We start from the raw sequence: 27,979 nt of genomic DNA on the forward strand, positions 1-27,979 counted from the left end.
ATTGTTACTAGTTTTTATAGTCTTTCATAATTTTTTTTTTCAAAACCACAGAACAATGAAGATATTCAGGGAGTTTTAGTAGACATAAAGGTAGGCTATATATTTTACGCATATAAACATATAATCCCTTTTTAAAAAGTTACTACAGGCAATACTCATCCTTTCCCTATGTGAAAAGTTTAATGCTTATAAATATAGAATACCAATTTATGTAAAATAAGATGCAAATTACTCTTCTAGGTCCAAAGAGCTGAATCTTTAAAAAAGTAATACAGTTTTGACATACTACCAACTATAGTTGTCCAATGGACCTACATGTGCTTTGGAAGGCAGAGTTTTGCAACTTTTTCTTTTATTCAGCTTTATTATGCAGACTTGGAAACTGCTGTGATTTTTTATTCAATTTGGGATCCTGATTAGGATAAGAACAGTGCGAATTATGCCTTACAACCATTGCATTAGTACATCATTGTGATATGGCTTCAAAGTGATTGTATATAGAGAAAAAAATAACATTGGAATTAAGGCAGTAACCACATGTGCAAACCAAGCACAATACCCTGACACGGTCCTTAGTAAAAAGCTCTTTTGGTTAGGTGATGGTTGATACTGCTGCATGCAGGTCAATCACTGAAGGATATGCTTCATTTATTTAAAAAAAAAAAAAAAAAATCCCTCCTATTGGCCCACAATGGCCAGAAGCAGCTTTCGGTAATCTCCACTTGTGTCACTCGCAATCATTGTGCCCAGGGTCTTCTGATACATCTGACTGAAGGTCTGTTTTATTTGTACAAGATCAATCTGCATGCAAGAGATATTTTTTATATTAGAAAAAAGCTGTTAAAAGAAAACTGAGATTAGAATTATTCTTTAATAGTGAAAAGAGCCTAATTATAATCAAAGCAGAGGGCAGAAAAAAACACCAAGTGACAAACATTTGACTGCTAGCATTCATACCACTGCTGGCATTACTCAATGAAGGGTGGATTCGCTATTCTGTAAAAATACTGAAGAAGGGTGGTACCAGTTTCATCTATTATCCTCAAAATACTGGTTATTTAAAAACCATTAAAAAAATAAAACCATTTGATAGGAAGGTTACTCTAAAAAACATAGAAAATAACAACTGTTGGAAAGGGTGTGGAGAAATTGGAACCCTTGTATCCTGCTGGTAGGAATGTAACAATGCAGCTGCTGTAGAAAAAGGTTTGGAGATTCCTCAAAAAAAAAAAAAAAACAAAAAACAGTGCCCACTTCGGCAGTACATATACTAAAAACAAAACAGAATTACCATATGATACTTCAGTTCCACTTCCAGGTACATACAGAAAAGTGAAAAGCAAGGACTCAAGCAAATATTTGTACACCTGTGTTTACAGGAGCCAAAAGGTGTAAGCAATCCTAGTGTCCACTACAGATGAGTAAGAGAAGGTGGTCTACACATACAGAACAGTATTATTCAGCCTGGAAAAGAAATTCTGACACATGCTACAACATGGATAAGTCCTAAAAAAGTTATGCTAAGTGAAAGAAGCCAGTCACAAATAGGTAAATGCTGTATGATTTCACCTATACAAGGTACCTAGAGTAGTCAAATTCAGAGAAGAGAACACAGAAGGGCTGCCATGGGCTGGGGAGAAAGGAGAATGGTGAATTATTATATAATGAGTATGGATTTTAAGTTTTACAAGGTAAAAAAGTTGTGCTGGTAATGGCAGTACAACAATGTCAATGTACTTAATTTAAGCCACTGGAATGCATACTTTAAAATGGTTAAAATGTGGGACGCCTGGGTGGCTCACTGGGTTAAGCCTCTGCCTTTGGCTCAGCTCATGGTCTCAGGGTCCTGGGATTGAGCCCCACATCAGGCTCCCTGCTAAGCAGAGAGCCTGCTTCCCCCTCTCTCTCTGCCTACTTGTGATCTCTCTCTGTGTTAAATAAATAAATAAAATCTATAAATAAATAAATAAATAAAATGGTTAAAATGTTAAGTTTTATGTTGTATATATTTTATTGCGATTTAAAGAGATCATGCTTAGAAAACTTGGGTCTGAGTATAGATACACAAAGTTTTTTAAAAATACTATATGATTGTTGTCTTTTGAAAAATGATTTACCTTTCCTACCATAATTTAGTGTCATGTTTTCTTTCAAGTAAGAAGTGCAATAAATATAGAAAGTCAAAGAAAGGAAAGCATTTGAGGTATATTTAGGTAAAGAGAAAAAGGTTGTTGTTGTTTTTTTTTTTTAAAGATTTTATTTATTCATTTGACAGAGATCACAGGCAGAGAGACAGGCAGAGAGAGAGGAGGAAGCAGGGTCCCTGCTGAGCAGAGAGCCCGATGCGGGGCTCGATCCCAGGACCCTAGGATCACGACCTGAGCCGAAGGCAGAGGCTTTAACCCACTGAGCCACCCAGGCGCCCCGAGAAAAAGGTTTTAAAAATAATTTTATAATTAGAAGGCATGCTAAATTTCAAGAATTTTTATATCCAATTGGGTTAATCTGTCATACAGTTTTTTACATTAGCAAAATGAAAAGATAAACATTTTCCAATTGGATATAAATCAGTATTCTCCACCGACCTTCTCAAGTAGGAAAATCTCTTGGCACAGTGATTGGTTTCTCCAACCCAATCCTCTCTCTCGGCATGAGGAGAGTGAACACTGCTTTATATAACCTCTACCAGAGGTGACAAAGGGAGAACATCTTTCCTAATTGTCAGCTGAGGAACCTTTAGGAAATCAACATTCAAAATCCAGTGAAGATCAGGGGCACCTGGGTGGTACAGTTGGTTAAACATGTCATTCTTCATTTCAACTCAGGTCATGCTCTCAGGGTCCTGGGACAGAGCCGTCCATGGGCTCACACTCAGGGTGGGCAGGGGAATCTGCTTGAAGATTCTCTCCCTCTACCCCATCCCCCTTGCGTTTTCTCTCTCTTTCTCTCTCCCCTTTTCTCCCCCACAAATAAATAAATCTTTAAAAAAAAAAAATCAAGTAGGATCAAATAAGAAAGAAAGACTCACCTCACTTCGAGTGACCACAATCCTGACCAGGGTAGAGTCATCTGTGCCGGCACCTTTCATAGAATAGTAGAGCCTCTCAGCAAAGAAGGCAGGGCGATTCAGGGCACACTGCACTGCAAGTCAAAGATAATTCACATGTGATGCCTTGACAAGGTATCCATGCTTCAGCTTCATTTATCACTTCCAACCTGCCTTTGATCCTTCCTTATAGTCACCTCAGAAATCTTGATTTTTCTTAGCATTCATCCATCTTTCTGGCTGCAGACAGGATACCTTTAATTCTAGAGGATTCCCTCTAGCCAATAAATCCCATGTTTTTCTCCATAGATGCAAAAGCTTAGATTCTTTACGTTTTTTTTCCCCTTCAAGGGAGAAAATCTGTGACAATGGTGCCCTGGTAAATATCTTACTTAAAAGAAATAATGACTGAAATCTGAATTCTAGACGTCAAATAAATCGTTTGGCTGACAGAAGGAGATGAGATACGTTCCAGTACAAAAAACAGATTTGTGGGGCGCCTGGGTGGCTCAGTGAATCACGTGTAAATCACGGCTGCCTTCAGTACAGTAGTACCTTCTCTCACCCAAGCCCACGCCGGACTCAAGATGACATCATTTTCCCCATCTTCCCCGTCTTGACTTAAGAACTCAAAGATTCTCTTCAAATCAGCCAAGTCCCCACACCTCTGACTCTCCAAAAGCAGCAGCTCTGAGACTCCATTACAAAGAAAGCTCTGAGGAGCAGCACCTGGGTGGCTCAGTGGGTTAAAGCCTCTGCTTTCCGCTCAGGTCATGATCCCAGGGTCCTGGGATCAGGCCCCGCATTGGGCTCTCTGCTCAGCAGGGAGCCTGCTTCCTCCTCTCTCTCTGCCTACTCATGATCTCTGTTAAATAAATAAATAAAATCTTTTTTTTTAGAGTTTTAAATTTATTTGACAGAGAGAGGTCACAAGTAGGCAGAGAGGCAGGCAGAGAGAGAGAGAGGGGGAAGCAGGTTCCCTGATAAGCAGAGAGCCTGATGCGGGACTCGATCCCAGGACCCTGAGACCATGACCTGAGCTGAAGGCAGAGGCTTTAACCCACTGGGCCACCCAGGCGCCCTAAATAAATAAAATCTTAAAAAAAAAAAAAAAAAACAGATTTGAGTCAAAAATTGAGAATGATAATAAGTCTGACATTTTCTCTTAGGAAAATTAACAAAATCTCTTCTTGCAGATAGTAGAAATATACTAACTTTACATGACTGCTTTACCTACAATTACTACAGTACTATTTTTAGGACACTCAATTGTTAATACCAATGTGTTAATAACACTCTCTTTAGTCCTATATTCTCCATGAGAATTAAATTTCCATTTCATTGGACAACTCAAAGAACACCAGAAAGTTTTTTTTTTGGTGGTTTTTTTTTTTTTTAAATTTCAAAAGGGAAAGGGGGTCTCATTGGATCCTATCTGAAAGGGGTTTTTTGAGAGGTACCTGACTGGCTCAGTCAGTGGACTGTGTGACTCTTCATCTTGGGATTGTGAGTTCAAAGCCCATGTTGGGTGGAGAGATTATAAATAAACTTTTTTTAAAAAGGTGTTTTCTGGGGCACCTGGGTGGCTCAGCCAAGTGTCTGCCTTCAACTCAGGTCATGATCTCAGGGCTCTGGGATTGAGCCCTGATCAGCAGGGAGTCTGCCTCTCTCTCTCTCTATCTCCCTCCCTTCCACCCACCTCCGCTCATGCTGTCTCTCAAATAAATAAATAAAATCTTTAAAAAAAAACCAAAACATTTTTTGGGGAGCTCAAAATGAGGCTTTGTGTGGTCACACTTGTAGTTCCTTAAGGCTTCCCCATTCACTTCAATGGAAACGCTACATCTACTGTAATTCCTGCTCAGTCTTCATGAAAGGCATACAGAATAAAGACCAAATAATTCCAAATAACCCTTTCTGATCACACCACCACCATTCATAGGGAACTACATATATAAAAACACAGGACTGGCTCAGCCTCTGCCTAAGCAGATTCCCAGGCTATATTAATTTCATCATTTAATGGAAACAACTATTCAAAGCTTTTTCATCTACAAACAAAACAAAGCAAAATGTAGAAGTATCTTACAGATGGTCTTTAAACCACTTTCAACATTTCCAGAAAATTCACGGGCAACACTACTTAGCAAATCTCGATTAGCCACCTGCAAACAAGAAGTACAAGGGTTAAAATACTTTCACAACCTAAAACTGAAGCCAAATCTTCAAAAGAAAAGCTCATACCCTGGAATAAGCCTCCACAGTAGCTTTCAGTTGAGGAAAGCTTCTTGTGGCAAGAATCATGTTAAAGCAGGATTCATCTGTCCCTAGTCTTCCCTCACCAGCTTGATAGAGACGCTGAGCATCTTCCTGAGCCAACTGGTGGTTAACGTTCTGGTTCTCATCACGATTTCCCTGCAAGAGAGGAAGGCAAGAATTGGAAAACATGATACAAGTTCTACTGAAAATTTTTTTAACAATCTAGTCACTTCTGGGGGCGCTTGGGTGGCTCAATGGGTTAAGTCTCTGCCTTCGGCTCAGGTCATGATCTCAGGGTCCTGGGATGGAGCCCCGGATTGGGCTCTCTGCTCAGCAGGGAGCCTGCTTCCCCCTCTCTTTCTGCCTGCCTCTCTGCCTACTTGTGATCTCTGTCAAATAAATAAATAAAATCTTTTTAAAAAATCTAGTTACTTTTGGACTTAAAGAACAATTTATTGAAAATCAATGCATAAAGTTTGTCATGTATATCTTCATTCCCTGCCTCCTCCAAAAAAAAAAAAAACAAAAAGAAAAACATCTCTAGGGGCAACTGGGTGGCTCAGTGGGTTAAAGCGTCTGCCTTCGATTCAGGTCATGATCCTGAGGTCCTGGGATTGAGCCCCACATCGGGCTCAGCAGGGAGCCTGCTTCCTCCTCTCTCTCTGCCTGGTTCTCTGCCTACTTGCAATCTCTGTCTGTCAAATAAATAAATAAAATGTTAAAAACAAAAAACCAAAAAGCCAAAAAAAAACCCTAATTAAAAAAAAAAAAAGAAATGAAAAGAAAAACATCTCTACTAGGAGACATAAACTACCACTCAAGTGAAGAAATTATAATTTTCCTTAGCTGAGATTTAAGATAAATATGTGTTATACTGAGTTCCAGTTTGCTTTCATTCATGCAGCTAAAAGCTAAAGAGCACTTGTTTTGTGTGAGGCTCTGTTAGCCAGGGTTCTCCAGAGAAAGTGAACCAACAGGATGTGCTAGGTGGTAGGGACACAAGAAAGACAAGGTCCCTGCTCTCAAGAATTTAAGTCAAGGGAGGGAATATATAATATGGAGGCTTCATGAACCTCCTTTCCTTCAGCCAAGTGTAATGATACATCATGTAAATTCTGGCTGTATACATACAAGAGACACACGAACTTTTTAGAAGAAGCTATAAATAACTCAAGTTCTGCTAGACTGTGCCAATTTGTATACCAAACTCTTCCCTGAGAAGAGGAAGGAGACAGCTGGAAAGGGAGCTCTGGGTCTGAGCAAGAGCTAAGCTTAGATGGGCATTTGGTTTCTCTCAAAAACAGAAACACAAATCCAAAAGAAGGAAAGGCTGCCCTCTAGAGTCTCCATGCCTGTCTGTGAACAAAATGGAGAGAGGTGTTCCTGAAGGTGAGATGCTATATCCGTTAAGACCACTGGGCACATGGAATATATAGAAGCATATTCTAAAAGGGAGACTATAGGTAGCACATGAAAGATGTTCAGGAAAAACTCTCCAGATGACTGCTTTTGGACTCAAACACAGAACACAAATCTCATTTTCCTGGGAAGCCATTCCTCCTCACTCCCTGAAAGAGGCCCCTTTACTTCATAAAGTAGCCAGGCTTTAAATTCTGCATAAAGAAACTTAGCACCTCATATAAAGTCTTTTTTTTTTTTTAAGATTTTATTTATTTATTTGGCAGACAGAGATCACAAGTAGGCAGAGAGGCAGGCAGAGAGAGAGAGTAGGAAGCAGGCTTCCTGTTGAGCAGAGAGCCTGATGTGGGGCTCGATGATCCCAGAACCCTGGGATCATGACCTGAGCCGAAGGCAGAGGCTTTAACCAACTGAGCCACCCAGGCGCCCCCTCATATAAAGTCTTAATAATCACTTAATAATACTAAAAAATGAGTGTTCAGTCTCTATTCCTGCTTTTGTCTTCTTGTGTTTCTTCTTGTTATTGTTTTTAAATGCCAATCTACTCTCCTACTGTTATTCCATCATAGGTAAATTCAATTTCTTCCCAACCATTTGCTTTCTTTTCTCATGTCCACATCCACTGACCCTGGTGCACTGTTTCCTGCCACTATCTCCCTTTGCTCTGAAAAGCATGTTGTCTACTCTCAGATCTCTTGGGACTGTCCAACCTTGTATACTAGCAGGAAAGCCACTGACTCCTGATACTGAATCAGTTTGCTGGTCTTCTGCATCATTTATTTCAAATAAACCTTGATCATCTCATCTATAAGTATGTTAATATCATTCCAAATACTCTATTTGGAGAATTTTCTGTCACTGCTCCAGCACATCTGGGAAATCAGAATAAGGAAGGTGCTTATCACCACATTGCTATGAAGTCCGAGAAATGTTTCTGCATTTCTGGCTCTTCTCACAGTTTTCACTTCCTCTAGCACTTTCGTGACGGTCCTGCATATTTTCAGTTGACGGTCCAATTTAACTGACAGTACAATGCTAAGCTTAAAGTACAAAATTTCATCCCCAGCCTAAAATAGAGAGTCTCAAGTTGATTTCCGATTCCATATAACTTTAAAGAAGTTAATTTCTTTCTTTTTTTTTTTTTTAAAAGATTTTATTTGTTTATTTGACAGACAGAGATCACAAGTAGACAGAGAGGCAGGCAGAGAGAGAGAGAGGGAAGCAGGCTCCCTGCTGAGCAGAGAGCCCGATTCGGGACTCGATCCCAGGACCCTGGGATCATGACCCAAGCCAAAGGCAGCGGCTTAACCCACTGAGCCACCCAGGCGCCCTCTTTTCTTTTTTTTTTTTTAATTTTATTTATTTATTTGACACAGAGAGGAATTCACAAGTAGGCAGAGAGGCAGGGAGAGAGATGGGGAAGCAGGCTCTCCGCCGAGCAGAGAGCCTGATGTGGGACTCGATCCCAGGATGCTGAGATCACGACCTGACCCGAAGGCAGAGGCTCAACCCACAGAGCCACCCAGGCACCCTAAAGAAGTTAATTTCTAATCCCTTACAAAAGCCAGATCTGCAGAAATAAATCTCAATTGTGACTACAAAGAAATTTGTATGTTGGATTCTGTGTTGCCCCTTGTAACGATGGCAAGATTCCGAGTGAGTTAAATACTAAAAGTAATAAGGAATGCTCACTGGTCATAGAACGTGAAGAATGTTCCCTCTATGAACATACATTCATGGTATACTCACCTGGCACATGGATACCAGTAAACGTTCAAAATGCCCGGATGTATCTGACCTAATATCCTTTTCAAGGTCTCGTCCGAATTCTGACTGATAACATCTGACAATTTCTCGGATTTCCTGATTTGTTCTCGTGCACAAAATTTCAATCAATACACGTTCCTGAGTTCCTGCTCCCTGTGTGAAATGAAGAAAGGGAGAATTATACAAAAAAAAAAAAAAAAAAAAAAAAAAAAATTTAAAAAAAAAAAGAAGGAAAAAAAAAACTGCTGGAAGTAATTAAATCTCACTATTCCATCAAATACTTCTTTGGCCTCCAAACCTGCAAAGCTCTCTCTATATCCAGATGATATAATATAATGTATTGATTTAGCTGTCACTGTAAATTCAAAACTGCCGTAATTTGTGGGGTTTTACATTTGAAATAGGATAAAATATATAAAGTAAATGACACACAGTACCTTCATTGCATTCCGTAAACTCCAGGCATCGTAATATGTAGGTGGCATGAATAGGGCAAGGATCAGTTCTTCCATATTTCCACTTAACTCTGATTTAAGGTCTTTGATTAAATCCTGTTTAATTACAAATAAAAACTAAGTATGTGTGTTCTCCAAATTTTACTGCCTAAATTTTTTTAAGAAAAATATGGAAAATGGAATTGAGTTGCTTTATGAAAGCCTAAAATTTCAAATTTGAATAGTATATACTAAAAACAAGTAAATATATACATTTAGAGTTTGTTACACTCATGCAAATTAATTTTTCAATAATTAATTAATTTTTTAAAAATCTTATTTATTTATTTGACAGAGAGACAGTGAAAGACAGAATACAAGCAGGGGCAGTAGGTGAGGGAGAAGCAGGCTCCTGGCTGAGCAGGGAGCCTGACGCTGGGCCCGATCCCAGAACCCTGGGAAGATGACCTGAGCCGAAGACAGATGCTTAATCACAGAGCCACCCAGGCACCCCTATTTTTTCAATTTAAAATCAATTAATTAGCATAGTGTAATTAGTTTCAGAAGTAGAGTTTAGTGATTCATCAGTTGCATACAACACCCAGTACTCATTACATCAAGCACCCTTCTTGATGTCGTCCATCACCCAGTTACCCCATTCCCCCATCCCCTCCCTTCCAGCAATCCTGTTTGTTTCCTATAATTAAGAGTCTCTTATGATGGTTTGTCTCCCTCTCTGATTTTACCTTATTTTTCCTTCCCTTATGCTCATCTGTGTTGTTTTTTAAATCCCACACATGAGTGAAATCATATGGTAATTTGTCATTTTCTGACTGCCTTTGGCTTAGGTCATGGTCTCAGGGTCCTGGGATCGAGCGCCACACCGAGCTCTCAGCTCAGCAGGGAGCCTGCTTCCCCTTTTCTCTCTGCCTACTTGTGATCTCTATCTGTCAAATAAATGAATAAAATCTTTTAAATTAATTAATCAACTTTTTTAAAAAACCAGGAAGCCAAGAGAAAAGGTGGCTGGGCGCAAAACAAAAAACCAAAAACAAACATAGGCTGTGAATTTAGTTTTAATTCGAAACTGATACAGGAGAAAATTCAGGACAGCACAGCATAGGGTATATATTAAAGAGATTCTTAACAAGGAAAATAATTTTGTTAGTGAAGTGAATCTGATGTGGAACTGTAAGGAAATCTAGACTTTGTGTCACTTAATCAGCTTTAAGACTAAAGAAGTGGAGCTGGGCCAGGCAGAGAGAGTAAGGCATAGAATAGGTGAAGTGGGACAAACCAATGAACCTCTATTCCCATTCTGACAAAAGCAAACCGGTTCCAGAGAATGTTAGGAAATTTTAGGATTTCTATCTAAATGGAAAAATAATGCTACCCAGCTTTCCCCTTCATATATCAGAAGCAATAGCGCTTTTTAGCCCTAGAATCTTGCTGGATTTTGTCACTGACCATCCATTCAGGAAATATTTATTAAGTGGCTATTTGTTACTACTCCTATACTTGGTGCTGCAAATGCCCAGATGAAGAGGACATGGTTTATCTGAGGGGAGCTCACTGCTGCAGGGAGTAGGCAAGAAGATCAGTTATGGCAGAGATTTTACAAAATATGACTGTACTGCCGTGAAAATGGCAGCAAAACTCTGCCCTGAGAAAGGAGAGAAACTTCACAGAGTAGCTGATGCAAGCTAAATCCTAAATAAGGTGCTCACCATGAAGAATAAAAAAAAGAGGAAGTGGTGTTCTAGGCCTAGAGAACAATGTATACGAAGCACAGCATTATGAAAGACCAGGATGTGTGCAGGGAATGACAAAAAGTTGCATGCATCCTAATACAGGGTATGTTTAGAGGGAGGGAGAGGAGTGGAAGAGGATGCCAAACACCAAGAAAAAGTCCTTGAATCCCACGTAAAGAGAAGGCTGAGAACCAAACTCTTTTTCTATTACACTATTTATCTACCTATTTTATATATAAATTTATCTACTATCAGTTATGCTATTATGGCCATAATCTACTTTCTACTGAGCATCTATCCTATATCAGACATCATCTGAGGTATGAGTAGGACTGAGATCAAGGACTACTCCAAAATTAGAAAGGCTTTTAAGAGAAATAGTGAACACACCACTCCTGTGGTGTCTGAAATCTAGTTGTCTCTACTACGCACCACCAGCACTAATAAAAAGATAGTATTCAACCTGACATAAATGTAAAGTCTACAGGCCACTGTCTGTGGCCAGAAAAGAAAAAATATATGTACCTTGCCATACATGGTCTTAAAAGCTGCTTTAATTTTTTGCCTCTGATCGTTGGAACGGTTGGCCACAACGTCCACAATTGCCTGCTCGTCTGTCCCTGAAAGAACCATACATGTTTAAGTAAGGATGAACTCTGTCCTGGGTATTCCTTGACAACATCTCTTAGATGCTTACAAGGTGCCTGGTGCCAGACTACACTGAGTCATGTGCACAGGTGGACACATAAATTTCACTTGTAAAACAAAGCTTATTTGTACTTTAGATTCAATCAATCAAAATTATAAATAAGATTAAAAACCTGTTTTTCTTACCAAAACCTTTCATTGCTTTACGAAGAATTTCTGCATCTCTCATAGCATCAAAGTTGGCAGCTGGTCGGACTGTTCCTTGAGTTCCCTGAGTCATCGCAGCAGGCTGAAACACAAGGCACAAAATCCAACTCAGTTATTGTGCTAATCATTTCATAATATAAAAATACATCAGGGCACCTGGATGGCTCAGTTCGTTAAGTGCCTGCCTTCAGCTCACGTCAGGATCCCAGAGTCCCAGAATTGAGCCCCCAAATCCGGCGCCCTGCTTGGTGGGGAGTCTGCTTCTCCCTCTCCCTTTGCCTCTCCCCCTCCTCCAGCTCACTTTCTCTTGCACTCTCCCAAATAAATAAAATTTTTAAAAAAAATAGATCAAATCAAATCATCGTATTTGACACCCAAAACTAATACAATGTTACAGGTCACTCATATCTCAATAAAATTGGGGGAAAAAGAAACATGAAAAAATACTCAACATCTTTAGTAAAAGAAATATAAATTAAAAAAAAAAAAGTCAGGACTCTCTGCTGTCAAGAAGACAACTTAAGACTTCCCCAGTCAACACTCTTAGTCAAGAAGGCCATGTTTAAGTTTTAGGACAAAGGACCCGAGTATTTTATTATGAAGGCTCACTCTGGAGCAGGCAAGAAAGACCTATTCTCTACCTGCCAAAAAACAGCTAAATGCCAAACTTTTAGGAGAGAAGAAAGTCAAGCTTGTGAAACTTGCCAAAATCTTTCTGAGTCTTGATTTTCTTCTTAGTAGGAGGAAAAAAGAGATTGATCCCTGGATAGTGTGAGATGAGCAGCAGTGTTTGATTTAAAGACAGTAATATAATAAGGGTTTTAGTTAAGTAGACCTTGAGCCGCCCAATGAGGTTTCGGACAAGCAATATAATTTTTTTTTAAGATTTACTTGAGAGCACACAAGCAAGGAGGAGGGACAGAGGGAGAAGCTGATTCCCCCGCTGAGGAGGGAACTGCTGAGATCATGATGAGCTGAAGGCAGACGCTTAACTGACCGAGACACCCAGGTGCCCCCAGGCAATATAATTTTGACAGTATCTCCGATTTCTTCTACAGGCCCTCATTATCAAAGATGAAATAAAATGTTTTATAATAAGAAAGCACAAAATAAAAGGGAACAATGATCGGAGATTCTGGGAGGTAGAATATTCTTCACTGATGACATAGTAAATAAACCAGAAAGCAAAACAGGGACTGTATTTTAAAAATACAAATCTATGGGGAAATTTAAAAATCAATTTAACAAATGCCATGGTAGTAACTGTTTCTGGAGAGAAATATCAATGGATGCTAAAATTATTAAAAGTATGATGCAATCCAAGGTATTTGCATAGTTTGTAACAGTATAGTAGAAAACTTGGCAGACCCAAGTGATCAAAATCAATCATTTCCAGTAACAGAATAAGTCTCCTGATATATAATGCACTGGGGATCCAAGATCATTTCTGTGATATTCCCTCCAAAATGGCAAAACCTAACCTTAGTCATGAGAAAGTATCAGACAAACCCAAACCAAGGAATTTTCTACAAAATAACTGATAATAGTAGTAGCACTCTTTAAAAGTATGAAGGTCATGAACAATAAAAACTGAAGAACTGTGTCACATTAAAGGAAACTTAAGGGGCGCCTGGGTGGCTCAGTGGGTTAAGCCTCTGCCTTCGGCTCAGGTCATGTTCCTAGGGTCCTGGGATTGAGCCCTGCATCAGGCTCTCTGCTCAGCAGGGAACCTGCTTCCCCTTCTCTCTCTGCCTGCTACTCTGCCTACTTGTGATCTCCCTCTGTCAAATAAATAAAATCTTTAAAAAAATTTAAAAAAGGAAACTTAAGAGGGGTACCTGGCTGGTTCAGTCAGTAGAGCATGTGACTCTTGATCTCAGGGTCTTGAGTTTGAGACCCATGTGGGGCAGAGAGACTACTAAAAAATAATAAAATAAAAATGGGGGGGGGGAAGGAAACTTAATAGATATGATGATAAATGCAATGTTTCATACTGGATTTGATCCTGAACCAGAAAAGGAGGTCATTATTGGGACAACTGGTAAAACCTGAATAAGGTTATATGAATAAGGTCTATAAGCTGGGTTATATTATTATATCATTGTTATTTCCTGACTTTGATCACTGTGTTGTGTTTATGTAGGAAGTTAATATTGGAAGATCTGGGTAAAGGGTATACAGGAATTCTATGTACAACTTTTAAAAAATTTGTCAGAGAGAGCGAGTGAGCACAAGCAGGAGAAGCTGCAGGCAGAGGCAGAAGCAAGCTCCCCACTGTCCAAGGAGCTCAACCTGGGACTTGATCCCAGGACCCCAGGATCACGAACTGAGCTGAAGGCAGACACCCAATCAACTGAGCCACTCAGGCATCCCTACAGTTTTTTGTTTAAAGATTTTATTTATTTATCTGATACACACACAGAGAGAGAATGAACACAAGCAGGAGAGCAGCAGGCAGAGGGAGAGGGAGAAGTGGCTCTGGGAGAGCAGGAAGCCCAATGCAGGGTTTGATCCCAGGACTCTGGGATCATGATCTGAGCTGAAGGCAGATGCTTAGCTGACTGAGCTACTCAGAATCCCCCTATATACAATCTTTATAACTTTTTTTAAGTCTGAAATTATTTGAAAATTTAAAAATACATAGCTAGGAAACAATTCAATAGTTTTCTTAAACTATTCAAATCAGGGCCTAAGAAAGATGGGATGAAGTGAGATGATATCCCACCACAGTTTCTTAAAACTGAATTATTTTTTTAAAGATTTTATTTATTTGACAGAGATAACAAGTAGACAGAGAGGGAGGCAGAGAGAGAGGGGAAAGCAGACTCCCCACTGACCAGAGAGCCCAATGCGGGGCTCAATCCCAGGACCCTGAGCCGAAGGTAGAGGCTTTAACCCACTGAGTCACCCAGGTGCCCCAAAACTGAATTTTAATAATATATTTTATTTAACTCATTATCTCTCAAATGTAATTTAAAGATGTATTCAACATGACTGCAAAATGTAAAATGACTCAATTGCAACTGAAACTGCATTTAAAGTTATACTCACTGAATACAGCAATATGCCAGCAACTACAGGAGCGAAGTAAAAGGGGATAAAGGGAACAAACCATCTTTTAGCAAACATTTGTAGGGTCAATAATTTCTCACAGTTATCTATATTCTCAAACCAAAATTTTTTTCTAACAACCATCCCATACTCTGAAGTTTCTAAGCCAGGAATATAAGCAAGGAACTAACAAATACTTATATAGTGGTTTTAAGAAAAACTGAAACCATTATCAGCTCCAAATATTCAAGTATAATTTTTTTTTTCAACATAAGCCTTTACATGAGTCTAAGCAAGTTTCCTTTGATGTAACCACCTTCATTAAAACCTAAGTAGGGCAAAAAGCCTTTGTTTATAATACACTGGACTAGGCAGTGAGAGAAACTAACCCTCAACATGTACTATTTGATGAGTCTCATTTCTGTTATCCTCTTCTTTCTCAAAAAACAAACAAAAACTGGGATGTCTGGGTGAACAGTTGGTTAAGCATCTGACTCTTGGTTTCGGCTCAGATGGTGATCGCAGTGTCGTGACAGCAAACACAGAGTGCACTTGAATTTCTCTCTCCATCTCTCTCTGTCCCTACCCCTGCACTGTGGGGGCTCTCTCTCTCAAATAAATGGGGTGCCTGGGTGGTGTAGTGGTTTGGCGCAGGTTTGGCTCAGGTCATGATCTTGGGGTCGTAAGATCAAGCCCCAGGTCAAGCTCCCCACATAGCATGCAATCCACTTAAAACTCTCTGCCATTTCCCACCACATATGCATGTGTGTGCGTGCTAAAATCAATCGATCAATCAATCTTAAAAAAAAATAAATCTTGGGGCAACTGGGTGGCTTAGTTGTTAAGCATCTGCCTTCAGCTCAGGTCATAATGCCAGGGTCCTGGGATCAAGCCCCAATCAGGTTCCCTGCTCGGCGGGAAGCCTGCTTCTCCCTCTGCCACTCCCCCTGCTTGTGTTCCCTCTCTCACTGTCTCTCTGTCAAATAAATAAATAAAATCTTTTTAATACATAAATAAATAAAATCTTTTAAAAAACTACTCCAGGGGCGCCTGGGTGGCTCAGTGGATTAAGCCGCTGCCTTTGGCTCGGGTCATGATCTCAGTGTCCTGGGATCGAGCCCCGCATCGGGCTCTTTGCTCAGCGGGAGCCTGCTTCTCTCTCTCTCTCTGCCTGACTCTCCGCCTACTTGTGATTTCTCTCTCTGTCAAATAAATAAATAAAATCTTTTAAAAAAATAAATAAATAAATAAATAAATAAAAAATAAAAAAAAAAAATAAAAAACTACTCCACTTTTCATCTGTAGGAAAAAAATGGAATTCTCTTATTCTATGTTAAAAGTCTACATTTGAAGTCAATCTTCATCAAAAATACTATCCTTCAGCCATTACAATGAATTAAAGGAAATCAGGGTCTATGTTCTAGAGGTCAAAACTCAAACTAGGGAAAATTTCTCAGCACAGCAAAGCCCACACTATCTGCCACCAAAAATTCCACCCTTCGACATTCATTTGATGGCAACCTTCCTGCTGAAAAACAAAATCTGGGTCAATCAGGAAAGGTCACCTGACCCAAATGCCCAACCAAGACAGAAATTTTCATCTTCCTAAACACACACACATGAAGACTTTCGGTGACAGGGAGCTCTCTCCTCACAAGGCAGCCTGCTCCACTTCCATGTAAAAGATCTTCCAAAATCTACCACTCAGTAAACTTCCACCTACCGGTTTTAGTTCTATCTTAAGGTAATAATTGTTACACAGGAGTTGCATGTGTATGTGTGTTTCATTTTTAGTGTCTTATGTTTGAAAATCTTTTATATTCAGTCATAAAATGTTTCTAAAACTATGAGCATGCTTAAGCTAAAATAAAATTAAAATTCTCATACATTACTAAAAGTTACAGATTTACAATAAGTCTAAAGTTTTATATTTATTTATATATATAATTTATATATATACTAAATAAATATAAAGTTATAGATTTATAATATGATTAAAGATCAATTTCAATTTTAAAAGGATCAAAAACAGATTTAAAAAGGATCACAAACAATTCTCCATGTGCTTTGGAGGAATATCATTTACAGTATCAGCCAATAGCACTGTGATAGGAAGACCACTGGTCTGAGAGTCAGAAGAGCTAGATCTAGTCTTAGCTTTGTCTTTCACTAGCTGTGTGGCTCTGGACAAATTTCTTAATCTCTCTGGAGCTCAAATACCTTAAATCAAGAAAGTAAACCAGAAAACAGCTAACATGTTTCACTTCTACCACTGTAACCCCCCCTCCCAGCCCAGCTTTAAAAAAGCTTGAAAATGATAGATCTTTATGAAGAAATAATATGTTAATAAATAAGAAAATCAAGATAAAGAGAAGCATAAAAGTATACTGCTTGTGTTCCTGGTAACTTGCATAGGATATAAAAGAATTAACAAGGCAATTAAAAACTAAACAGCATTAAAATAAAGGGCTATACAGAGATGGGGCAAAAATTTGATATATGGGAGACCTCCCAGGGCTATTGAGGAATCAATTCAACAAACATTAATTGGCTTTGATGGTTAAAGCCTTGTCAAGCACTAAAAGGACAAAATGGTAAATCAGATATTGAGTCCTCAAGGAAGTTGTGAGAGACAAATACATGAGAAATCAGAAAGTAATGAAGGCACATACAAGATACCTAGTAATTAGTGAACATTAGAAAACCTTACTCACTTCACTGTTATAATCCAAAGAAACAGGAGAGAAAACAGGATAGGAAGGAAAGGATTCTGTATTGATCTGAAAAAAGAGTAGAACATTATGAGGGTAAAAAGAGAAAACAAATCCACACTTTCTCAAACACTGCCAGAAATACCAATTACTCAGTCATGCAAGTTCATAGTTTTAATTGTCAGCAAGGGGAGAAGAAAAAGAAAACCAATACCAAGAACCCAAGTGAATCTCTATGGAAAAGTTATGAGTATCATCACCTGTGGGAAGAGACCTATGCTTGTCTTCTTAAAATCAGGACACACAGCAAAAAATGGACCGAAGTGAGCAGTAAGTCTACCAGAGCAAAGATTAGAATCTTAAGTGACTATAATAAACCATCTACTGTGCTTCTTGGAAATCTCTAATGTCAGCAAAGGAGTGGTGCCCTTCTTTGGCATTATCCAATTAAATTGGATGAAATATAAAGAAAGGAGCAGAAATACCTGACTTGGGTAAGGAGCTTGTCCTCCAGGATACTGAGAAGGCATCTGTCCTCCAGGAAAGCCACCTACACATTAAAAAAAAAAAAAAAAAACAATAAACAGGTCTTAAAGGATTTAATTTTTCAAAACAGCATTGACTACTATGAATATGGAAAAGATATGAGAACATTCACACCATGTTAGTTACTAGGATAAACTTTTTATTTATTTTTTTTAAGATTTATTTTATTTATTTGACAGAGCGACACAGTGAGAGGGAACACGAGCAGGGGGAGCAGTAAAGGGAGAAGCAGGCTCCCCGCTGAGCAGGGAGCCTAATGCAGGGCTTAATCCCAGGACCCCAGGATCATGACCTGAGCCCAAGGCAGATGCTTAACGACTGAGCCACGCAGGCACCCCAGGATAAACTTTTTAATATTACAGTTCACTGAACTGAAAACCAACTTTGGTGGGGCGCCTGGGTTTAGCAATTGCCTTCGGCACAAGTCATGATCCCAGGGTCCTGGGATTGAGGCCCACATCTGGCTCCCTGCTCAGAGAGGAGCCTGCCTTTCTTTCTCCTTCCACCTGCTACTCCCCCTGCTTGTGCTCTATCAAATAAATAAAAATTCTAAAAAACCAGAAAGAATACCAACTTTGGTCATAAGAACCTTTTAAAATATTTCATGTTCTACACAATTTAACAAATAATCCTTTTTTTTTCTTTAAACACTCAAAGCAAACTAAATTCTGATTCCATCTGAAAAGGATGTCAGGACAGAGTTCTGAGAGGTTAGGAGTGGTATAGGAGTGAGCAGAGAAGCTTCTAAATGTTTTGCTTTTTTGGCTTTGGAACAGATATTTTGTAATTGAAAAAGTGGGTACTTATTTCCATCTTATTGATTAAACTTCTCCAACAAATTAGTCCATTTCACAAAACCATATATTTAAAATTATTTATAGAAGTACTTAGAATAAAGTTTACTGAAGACTATCCCAAACATAAACTAAGTTCTCTCAATGGCAACTGAAAGATTTAAGACAGCATACTATTGTTTATCTCTGGATAGTTGGTACATACCAGGTAGTGGGACCTGTGCTGGGCTGCCACCATAAGACTGTGAGGGCGGCTGTGGATAGCCAGAAAAGCCTGCTCCACCTGGTGGGGCGCCAAACCCTTGACCTGGAGGAACTAGAAAAAAGAATAAATACAGTGACAGTTCTTATGATTGAAGCGTCAACTTTAGGAAAATATCTACTAAGAACAGTGGGAAAAAATAGGCTATTAATGCTATAACAGCAGTCTCTTCTGGTCTAAATTCAACTTACCAATTCCTTCTCCATTACAAAATTTTTATCTCATTCATCTGCGTAAATAACTTACAATACAGAAGTGCTAAGCTTTTTTACCTTTTAACAAAGCTGTCTTAAAGATCACAATCATGCTAACTGAACTGAACTTAATCAGTTCTTAAGATTACAAATAATCAACATGATGCCTTGGTAGCTCAGTCAGTTAAGTGTCTGCCTTCAACTCAGGTCTTGATCCTGGGGTCCTGGAATCAAGTCCCACATTGGGCTCCTTGTTCAGCAAGGAGTCTGCTTCTCCTTCTGCCTACTTCTCCCGCTTGTTCTTTCAATCTCTCTCTCTGACAAATAAATAAATAAAATCTTTAAAAAAAAAAAATAATCAAGCAAACTGTTATATACTGGTCCTTTTTTTTACCACGAGATTTATTCTTTTTTCACAAGAGAATTTTTTTTTAAGATTTTATTTATTTATTTGACAGAGATCACAAGTAGGCAGAGAGGCAGGCAGAGAGAGAGAAGGAAGCAGGCTCCCCGCTGAGCAGAGAGCCTAATGCGGGGCTCGATCCCAGAACCTTGGAATCATGACCTGAGCCAAAGGCAGAGGCTTTAACCCACTGAGCCACCCAGGTGACCCTCACAACAGAATTTTTAAGACTGTTTCCAGCTTTCATACTCCCTAAGAACCTTTATCCCTCTATCTTGCCAGCTAGGTTCTTACTATCTTCTATAGAAAGTAGGCTAAGAGCATCTCTGACCCCATACAAAAAAGGCAACCCAAATCATCACTAATGCCACAACCCATTACTCACCTCCTGGATAGGATGGAGCTCCCCCTGGTGGTGGGGCACCAGGATAACCTCCGGGGGCTGGATAACCTCCAGGGGCCGGGTAGCCTCCAGCTCCAGGGTAGCCACTACTTGGGGCTGGGGGGTAGGCACCTCCTCCCACTGGAGGAAAGCCACTAGGATAAGGATACTGACCCGGAGGGGGAAAAGATGACTCCTGACCTGCAGGCTGGAAAAATAAGAAAATTTTTCAAATGAATGTGATTACACAGAAATATGACCCACCTAAAAAAAAAAGAAACAGCAGTAATTGTTAAGGTCTAGATTTTCTTTTACATCTTAAAAATCCCACTAAAAGTCTCAGTATCTTCTACTAGTTTACCAGTCAGTATAGTTTGTCAGGACATTTGCTTGTCAGAACTCAGTTAAATTTTATTTAAATTCAGTGTCAGGCAAGAGGGGTCTGTTTCTCTATTGGGGAGTAAGAACTAGACTCTCTACAAACCTCAAGGCTTCCAGAAAAACTAATAAAGCTCATCAGTTTCTTCATTTTTCTAGCACCTGGAAATATGAGCAAGATACAGCTCTCTACCCTAAAGAGAATTCACAGCTCTCTTGTAACACACCTGAAGCTGTTGCGTAATAGGAAAAAAAAAAAAAAAAGAAGAAGAAGAAAACTGACCTGAGTCATACATAGGGTGTGACATTTTGAAGCCCAGTTCAGACTAGACAATGTCTGAGAGTGGCAGAGACTGTCACATATTCACCGAACTTTCTCCTCTGGCCATAAAGCTAGACTACCTTTCCCAGACTCCCCTGCAGTTAAGTAGAATATGACTGAGTATTGGTGAATGAGCAGAGACAGATGTGATATACACCACTTCCAGCCTGGCCCCTAAAAAACCTGTGCAATCCTCTATATGCTCTCATCCTCTTTTCCTTCATTGGCCAAATGGAAGCAGAGAATCCAGGGGAAGACTCTATGGCACTAGAGGATGGAAGAGCCAGTGTGTGGAAGGGGCCTGGGAACCTGAGAGACTACATGGACTAAAGCCTCGTTGATTCCTCCCACCCTCCCACCACTGATTTCTAGGAACTAAAGTAGTAAGAAATGAGTTTTTATTGTGTAAAGTCACTTAGAGGTTGGGGTTGTCGTTTCAGAAATTAGCCCACACTGACAAAATGGTGGCCAGAGTCCAGTTCAGGATATAGGAGCCTGAGAACATAGTCATAATTCTCATCACTCCTATGATAAATTCAGGAGAGCTATTTATTCATTTTACATAAGGACTCACACATTCTCATTAACCTACATAGGCCTCTCTTTGTATTCTCCCAGAGTCAGAAAGAAGCCTTACACAGTTAGGGAATATAAAACTGAAATGCATAATTCTCACTTAAATGTCTCAGCTGTGAGTTTAGTCCTCACAGTCCAGACATCAACAAGGCAGAACCCAGTAGCACATTTATGAAATGAACTTCAAATACTCAGTCTCAGAAATACAAATCCAGGGACCTTTAATCTACTGCAATTTGCTGAGTCAAGCCCTTCTTAATTATTTTAAACCTTCTAACACAAAGGTTAAAAACCAGTGATTCATGGGATGGATTTAACTTACATGTATGTGTTATTGGCTCATACAACACTTAACCTTTAAAAAGATTAATTTTCCACTTCAAAAAGATGAGGCAATTTCACATCAAATCCACATTTCAGGTTTTACTTGAAGAAATGGAGTATTAGCAACACTGAGTCAGCCTCCCACCACGGCTTGGACTACAGCTGAGTTAGCTGCTGGCTTTCCTTAGTGAGGCAAGTGCCCTCTCATTCGTCCATAATACCCACCCAACACACTTCTACTCAGTACCTCTGGGCAATTAAGATTATGACCCCTGTTCTAGCGAACCAGTAACATCTGTCACGGACTAGTCTTATACAATGCTGGTTCCAAGTACACAAGCTATGTGACTCTTTAAAGTGGCAATACTTACAGGATATCCAGGGAAAGGTGGGTAGCCTGTTGGGGGATAGCCTGGGTATGACATTCTGTAACAACAAAAAAAGTCCTCTAATTTTCTTTGTAAGGGTTAAGTCCTTTGAAGATATATATTGTCATACAGTTTTATACCTTCTCTCAAAAGAGTCTGCCAGGCATTCAATAGGTAGATAGTAAAGGTATAAGCAAAGTTTGTAAAACGCTTCTTTGTTTCACCATTCACACCAGTAGAGTCAGTAAAGCATAGTAAATGTTCCAACTTCATTCTCCTCATACCACACAATCTGTCATATCTGAATACTACTAGTACTATTACTTGTGGAATATTTACAGACTATCTTTTAAGTGAAATAATTTTTCACTTAAATTTATTTTATGATTACTTCATATCACTTCCATAAATGGAAAACTTATGATAGCTTCTTGAGAAGGTAAGATTAAAATGAACATGTACATATTAAAATAAAGGCTTTTAAGGTGCCACAGATATTCCTTATTTGGTGATGCAACATTATGGGAAACAATGGTTAAGAGTTAACATTCTGGGGGTGCTGGGTGGCTCAGTTGGTTAAGTATCTGCCTTCGGCTCAGGTCCTGATCCCAGGGTCCTGGGATCCAGCCCCACCTTGGGCTCCTTGCTCAGCAGGGAGCCTGCTTCTCCCTCCCTCGCTGTCTTTCTCTGTCGAATAAATAAATACAATCTTTGCGGGGGGGAAAAAAAGTTAGCATTCCATTATCACACAAACCTTTTTGTAACTTAATCAAAAGTAAAGTCAGTGGTGTAAGAAACCCCAAAGATTCAACACTCAGCTGCAGTAATTACTAATTCATGGCCAATTTTTTTTTCAGTACTCTCACTCATCTCCTATCACTCCACTGGATTTTTCTGAAGCAAATCCCAGGCATGTTACCATTTTAACCTATACATGCTTCACTATATATACCTACAAACATAACTTTTTTTAATTAACAGGGCTGTTTTTAAAATAAAACTGTAATATCATCAATAGGTCAGTGTTCAAATTTCTATTTCTTTTAAGTATTTTTACTGTTTTTTACTTGTTTATTATGGAAAATTCAAAAAATTTAGAATACTGTTAGATTGAACTACATGGCATTACTGAAATCCTGTTTTAACATACAAATTTGTTGTGGTTCAACCTGATATAATGAAAGTTCACATAACCTTCATATTCAGTTTCAATAATTATGAAGTCATAGTTAATTCTATTGCATTGGTACCCTTCCCTAGGTTTTTTTTTTTTTTTTTTTTTAAGATTTTATCTATTTGAGAGAGAGCATAAGCTGGGGGTGGGGTGGGGGTGTGTAGGAGAGGACAAGCAGACTCCCCATGGAGCACAGAGCCCACATGGGTCTTGATCCCAGGACTCTTGAGATCATGACCTGAGCCACCCAGGTGCTCCTTCCCTAGATCATTTTAAAGCAATTCCCTGGACATCATATCCCTTTACTTATAAATATGTCAATATACTATCTGTAAAAAGAAGACTCTTTTAAGCCATAGTTATTTACCAATACTGTACCTTAAAAATTTAATTTCCTATTATCAGATGTCCACTCAGTGTTCAAATTTACCCAAATGTCTTAAAATCATTTTCACAGTTTGGTTGTTCAAATCAGTATACAAATAAGGTCCATATAGTCTAATCATTTGGCATGTCTCTTAAATCTCTTGTAAAAGCCTCACCTCTCCTATTTTCCGTGCAGCTTACTTGTTGAAGGAACTGACAGTTTGTCTTGAAATCTCCCTCTATCTGGATTTTGCCAATTGAATCTCCATGATAATCTTTAACAGTTATTTACTTACTACAAATTTGTAGTCAGGTCTAGAAGGTTGATCAGATTACTTTTTTGGCACGCATACTTAGAAAATATTGTTTGCTTCTATCAGGGAACACATAAATTATCAGCCGTCTCTCTTTTTCATGGTTGATAATCAATGCCTAGATCTAATTCTATCATTTTTTTCTTCATTTATTATCTGCAATCTTTGAGAAATCTCCTTTTATCAACTCTATGGTTTTCCTGAACTATAGTACATACTGAGGGATGCCTGGGTAGCACAGTTGTTTAAGTGTCTGACTCTTGATTTTAGCTCAGGTCATGATCTCCAGGTTGTGAGATTGAGCTTTGTGTTAGGTGTGGAGCCTATTTAAGATTCTTTCTCTCCCTCTCTAAAAAGAAGAATGAATTCAAAGTGTTTTTCTTTAAAAGGAACTCATTCCTCTTTGGAAATGCAAACAATAACCTATTTATCAGATGATATTAAGAAATTATTAGATATTTAGCTGTCATATTGGTATGATTTTTGTGAAGCATCTCATCTTTTAGAGATACACACTGAATATATGTAAAATGCTGTAATATCCTGGAATCACTTCAAAATAATATGAAAGGGCTGGGCAGGAGTATAGATTAAACTGGATCATCACGAGTGGGTTATTTATGCTGGGTGACAAGTATGTGGGTATTCAACACACTCTTATGTCCACTCTTGCATGTTTCAATTTTTCCATAATAAATATTTTTTTAAAAAGACAGCTCATACAAACAATGAGACTCTTAATCATAGGAAACTGAGGGTTGCTAGAAGGGAGGAGGGGGGGTGGGGTAACTGGTGATGTGAGGAGCACTGGATGTTATACACAACTGATGAATCACTGACCTCTACTTCTGAAACTAATAATATACTGTATGTTAACTAATAGAATTTAAACTAAAATAAGTAAAACACAGCCCATGTAAAACAAATAACAGCCAGGGTGAAGCAAAAAGCCACAAATATATACACATACGTACGTATGTGTGTAAATGCCTTTTGCATTTGAAGAAAATACCACTAACCTAAAACAACACAAATAAACAGAGGGGGGAAAAACAAACATTCGAAACAATACCGTTTCAGAGCCTGACCATTTCTTAAAAAAACTACTGGTGATCAGATACAATATGCCTGGCAAATATATCTACATAAAGTCAAATAATCATTTTTTTAGCATCTACCTTAAAACACTGTACTAAGACTGGAGAGTTAAAGGATGATCAGAGGTTTAAACTGTTTTTAAAGGGGATGGATACATTGGTGGGGAAGTTGAACACTACCATGTGCAAAGCAAAAGGTGGGATATAATTGTAAGATGAAAAAAGAATGAGGACTATATTAAGATAGAAGCCAGCTAGGAGACCTTCAGTATTGGTGTGGAATTAAATACTCATTTTTCCCCACCAGATCACTCTTAATATCCTCTATCTAACCAAAAACAGACTCAACTATAGAGAACAAAGTGATGCTTACTGGGCAGGAGGGTGGGGTGTTAAACAGGTGATGGGTGTTGAGGATGGCCCTTGTGATAAGCACACGGTGTTGTGATGAATCACTAAAGTCTACACCTGAAACTAATACCGTATGTCTGTTGGCTGATTGGGATTTCAACAAAAACCTGAGGGAAAAAATCCGGTTACTAGTACCACTATTTAAATTACGTATTACTAAGTACAGTAAATAACCCAATGTTTTTCTTTTTCCTTTGAAATGCCTCTTCTACTCTTCCCGTAAATTCTGTTCTCATGGTCATATTAGACCAGGTGTTCATCACTTGGTGCTTATTTTACTAAAATTACTTTTCTATTTATGTCCTTGCATATACTCTCACACTTACAATTTTCCTGAAATGCTCCTCCCTCAGTATATGATTCTTCAAGTCAAAACTCCTCAAAGACTGCTGCTGGAGTATCACATGAAAATTCATGGAACTGATATTCAGGTCTTCTTAGTACTGGTTCCAATTTATCTACTCACTTTATCTCTTAACAATACCTAACCTCCAATGTGAAATCTCTACCACTTGAACCATTCCCAACACGCCTTTGCTTCAGCCACTGTTACTAACTGACTTGGCCCTCACGCCTGGGCTCACTCCCCTTCCCTGACTTACCAAGCTCAAATCTCTCTCCCTTCTTTGAACAACGTACTAGACAAAACAGTACTTCTGCAACGTTTATTTATTTTTTTTCTTCTTCAACTTTAATGTGTATGTGAATAACTTGGGGATCTTGTTAAAAATCCAAATTCTGCTTCATTTCTGAGATGGGACATGAGATTCTTCCAGGTGATGCTGATGTTCCTGGTCTATGAATCGTATTTAACTCGTACATGAAACCATCTCTAAACCACAATAAGTAGGGGGAAAAGGCAAGGTAAAAACTGCATAAACTGCCAATTATAAGTGTAGAAAATACATTTATTTGCTTGTATGTATAAGAGAATATCTCTGAAGGTATCCTCAAAAAGGTAGAAACCAGTAGTAGCTGCCTCCAAGGAGGCAACTGAGGCATACTGAGAAGGAAAATCAATTTTCAATGTACGTTTAGCCCTTTTGGAGTTGTGTATTTATCATCTATTCAAAAGGTAGATTTAAAAAGCTTTTGCAAAAAAATAAACAAATTCCAGGGTGACTCAATAAATTACTCATTTTGACCAAGGAGTAATAAGACTATACTGGCAAACAAAAGCTTATATATCCATTTTAACTTTCTCCATCCGTAACTACTTTTAAAAGACTAGAAATCATTCTTGGTTCTCCAAACCATCTCCACCCAGTGAGTCAGCTACTAAAAGGGGTGGGTCTCACTATAGGAGTCTGAAGATGGCAGGAAGCCCAGGAACACAAGAGGCAGCTATCGCAGATCTATGAAACAGAAAGGGCAAATGAAAATGGCCAACAGGAGCTACTACAATTTCCCCAAACCTGCCTCTTGGTGGGGAAGGCCGATTTAGATCAGTCATAAAGGGTCTTTGGATAAAAAACTAGAGTAAGGGACAGGGTAGTCAACCATTGCCAGTGAGGACTAAAAAGCAGCTTAAATTTGGAGTGGCCAAAATTCTCTCTTCTCCCTGCCATCTAGAGCTTGAAACTCCTTCTGTGCCTGAGACGTAATTCATTACACTCTAATTAATTATCATATTATCAGATCAGCTTCCTATCAGATAGAAGATACTAGGGAGTTTAAAGGTAGTTAGGACTTCTCATTTCCGTCACTTTCATGGTGGACATCGGCCACCTGACGCTGCATAGGAAGTGTTCGCTCAGGACAGACGGGCCTGATATCAGCACACTTCTGCGGCTGTTCAGGGAAGAGGAACCAAATCTGGAATGCTATTTCCTAGAACAGCTTCAAGAACTATAAACTTGGGACGCCTGGGTGGCTCAGTTGGTTAAGCAGCTGCCTTCGGCTCAGGTCATGATCCCAGCGTCCTGGGATCGAGTCCCACATTGGGCTCCTTGCTCCGCAGGGAGCCTGCTTCTCCCTCTGACTCTGCCTTCCACTCTGTCTGCCTGTGCTCGCTCTCACTCGCTCTCTCTCTGACAAATAAATAAAATCTTTAAAAAAAAAAAAAAAAGAACTATAAACTTGAGGCAACGTACAATTTTAGGCTTACGCATTCTGTCCCAGGCCTAGTGAAGCACAGGTCAAATTTCCCAAAATTTGCTGTGTCACCGGAAAATCTAGTCACCAGCCAGACAGCTTTCCTTGCTCCTTGCTGGTTTCCCTACTCAGCCTTCCTCGAGGTCACTTCAGCACGGCCATCCTCTGGCCTCAGAGCCTCCACCTGTGGTCCACCTGTGGTCCACCTGCCTGCGCGCGGGGTGTCACTGCTCCCTCTGTTCTCCGAACATCGCATCCGAGTGGCACGGAGGCCGGCCGCCTCGTCTACCCCAAGGCGTGCGCCTTCGCCGGAAAGCCCCCGCGAGGGGAGCCAGGATCCTGAGACCCACACGCGGAGACGCCCGCCGCCCCGGAGGCCCGCAGGCACCTCCACGGAACCCTTACCGCGGGGACACACGCCGGGCCCCGCCATCTCCCAGACGGCGCACCTCAGAGCTGGCATGAGCGAGGTGACCCAGGAAAGGGGCACACGAAGGGTAGGGGGCGCCGTTCCTCACCTGACCCGAGGGAGCAGCGTCACAGCCCAACCCTGGTAGCCAGCAAGATGGAGCCGGGGGAGGGCCCCGGGAGGCGGAGCGCCAGGGGCCTCCGCCGGAGCGCGTTAGGATCGCCGCGGCAGCTGGGAACGCCCCTGCAGCTAGAGGGGGCGGCACCCGGCTC

At 39.7% G+C, this 27,979-nt stretch overlaps 1 protein-coding gene across 3 annotated transcripts; it reads right to left on the minus strand.

The window, feature by feature from the left end:
- Window positions 1-22: 22 nt before the first annotated feature.
- On the minus strand, window positions 23-27,918 carry ANXA7 (annexin A7). 3 transcript variants are annotated; one of them, XM_032311771.1, is made up of 14 exons: window positions 27,817-27,918; window positions 21,846-21,900; window positions 19,878-20,082; window positions 18,839-18,949; window positions 17,779-17,843; window positions 17,297-17,362; window positions 11,511-11,613; window positions 11,202-11,296; window positions 8,929-9,042; window positions 8,474-8,644; window positions 5,291-5,461; window positions 5,136-5,211; window positions 3,029-3,141; window positions 23-801 (listed from the first exon to the last, which is right to left on the minus strand). In XM_032311771.1, the coding sequence occupies exons 2-14, from the start codon at window positions 21,897-21,899 to the stop codon at window positions 679-681; spliced, it is 1,467 nt and encodes a 488-aa protein (XP_032167662.1). In that variant the 5' UTR covers window position 21,900; window positions 27,817-27,918; the 3' UTR covers window positions 23-678. The 3 variants fall into 3 exon arrangements, with proteins under 3 accessions (XP_032167662.1, XP_032167663.1, XP_032167664.1); XM_032311772.1 differs by lacking the exon at window positions 27,817-27,918 and adding an exon at window positions 27,704-27,788; XM_032311773.1 differs by lacking the exon at window positions 17,297-17,362.
- Window positions 27,919-27,979: the final 61 nt, after the last annotated feature.

This window comes from Mustela erminea, chromosome 14, assembly GCF_009829155.1.
Source record: "Mustela erminea isolate mMusErm1 chromosome 14, mMusErm1.Pri, whole genome shotgun sequence".
In the NCBI taxonomy this organism is placed as follows: Eukaryota; Metazoa; Chordata; class Mammalia; order Carnivora; family Mustelidae; genus Mustela; species Mustela erminea.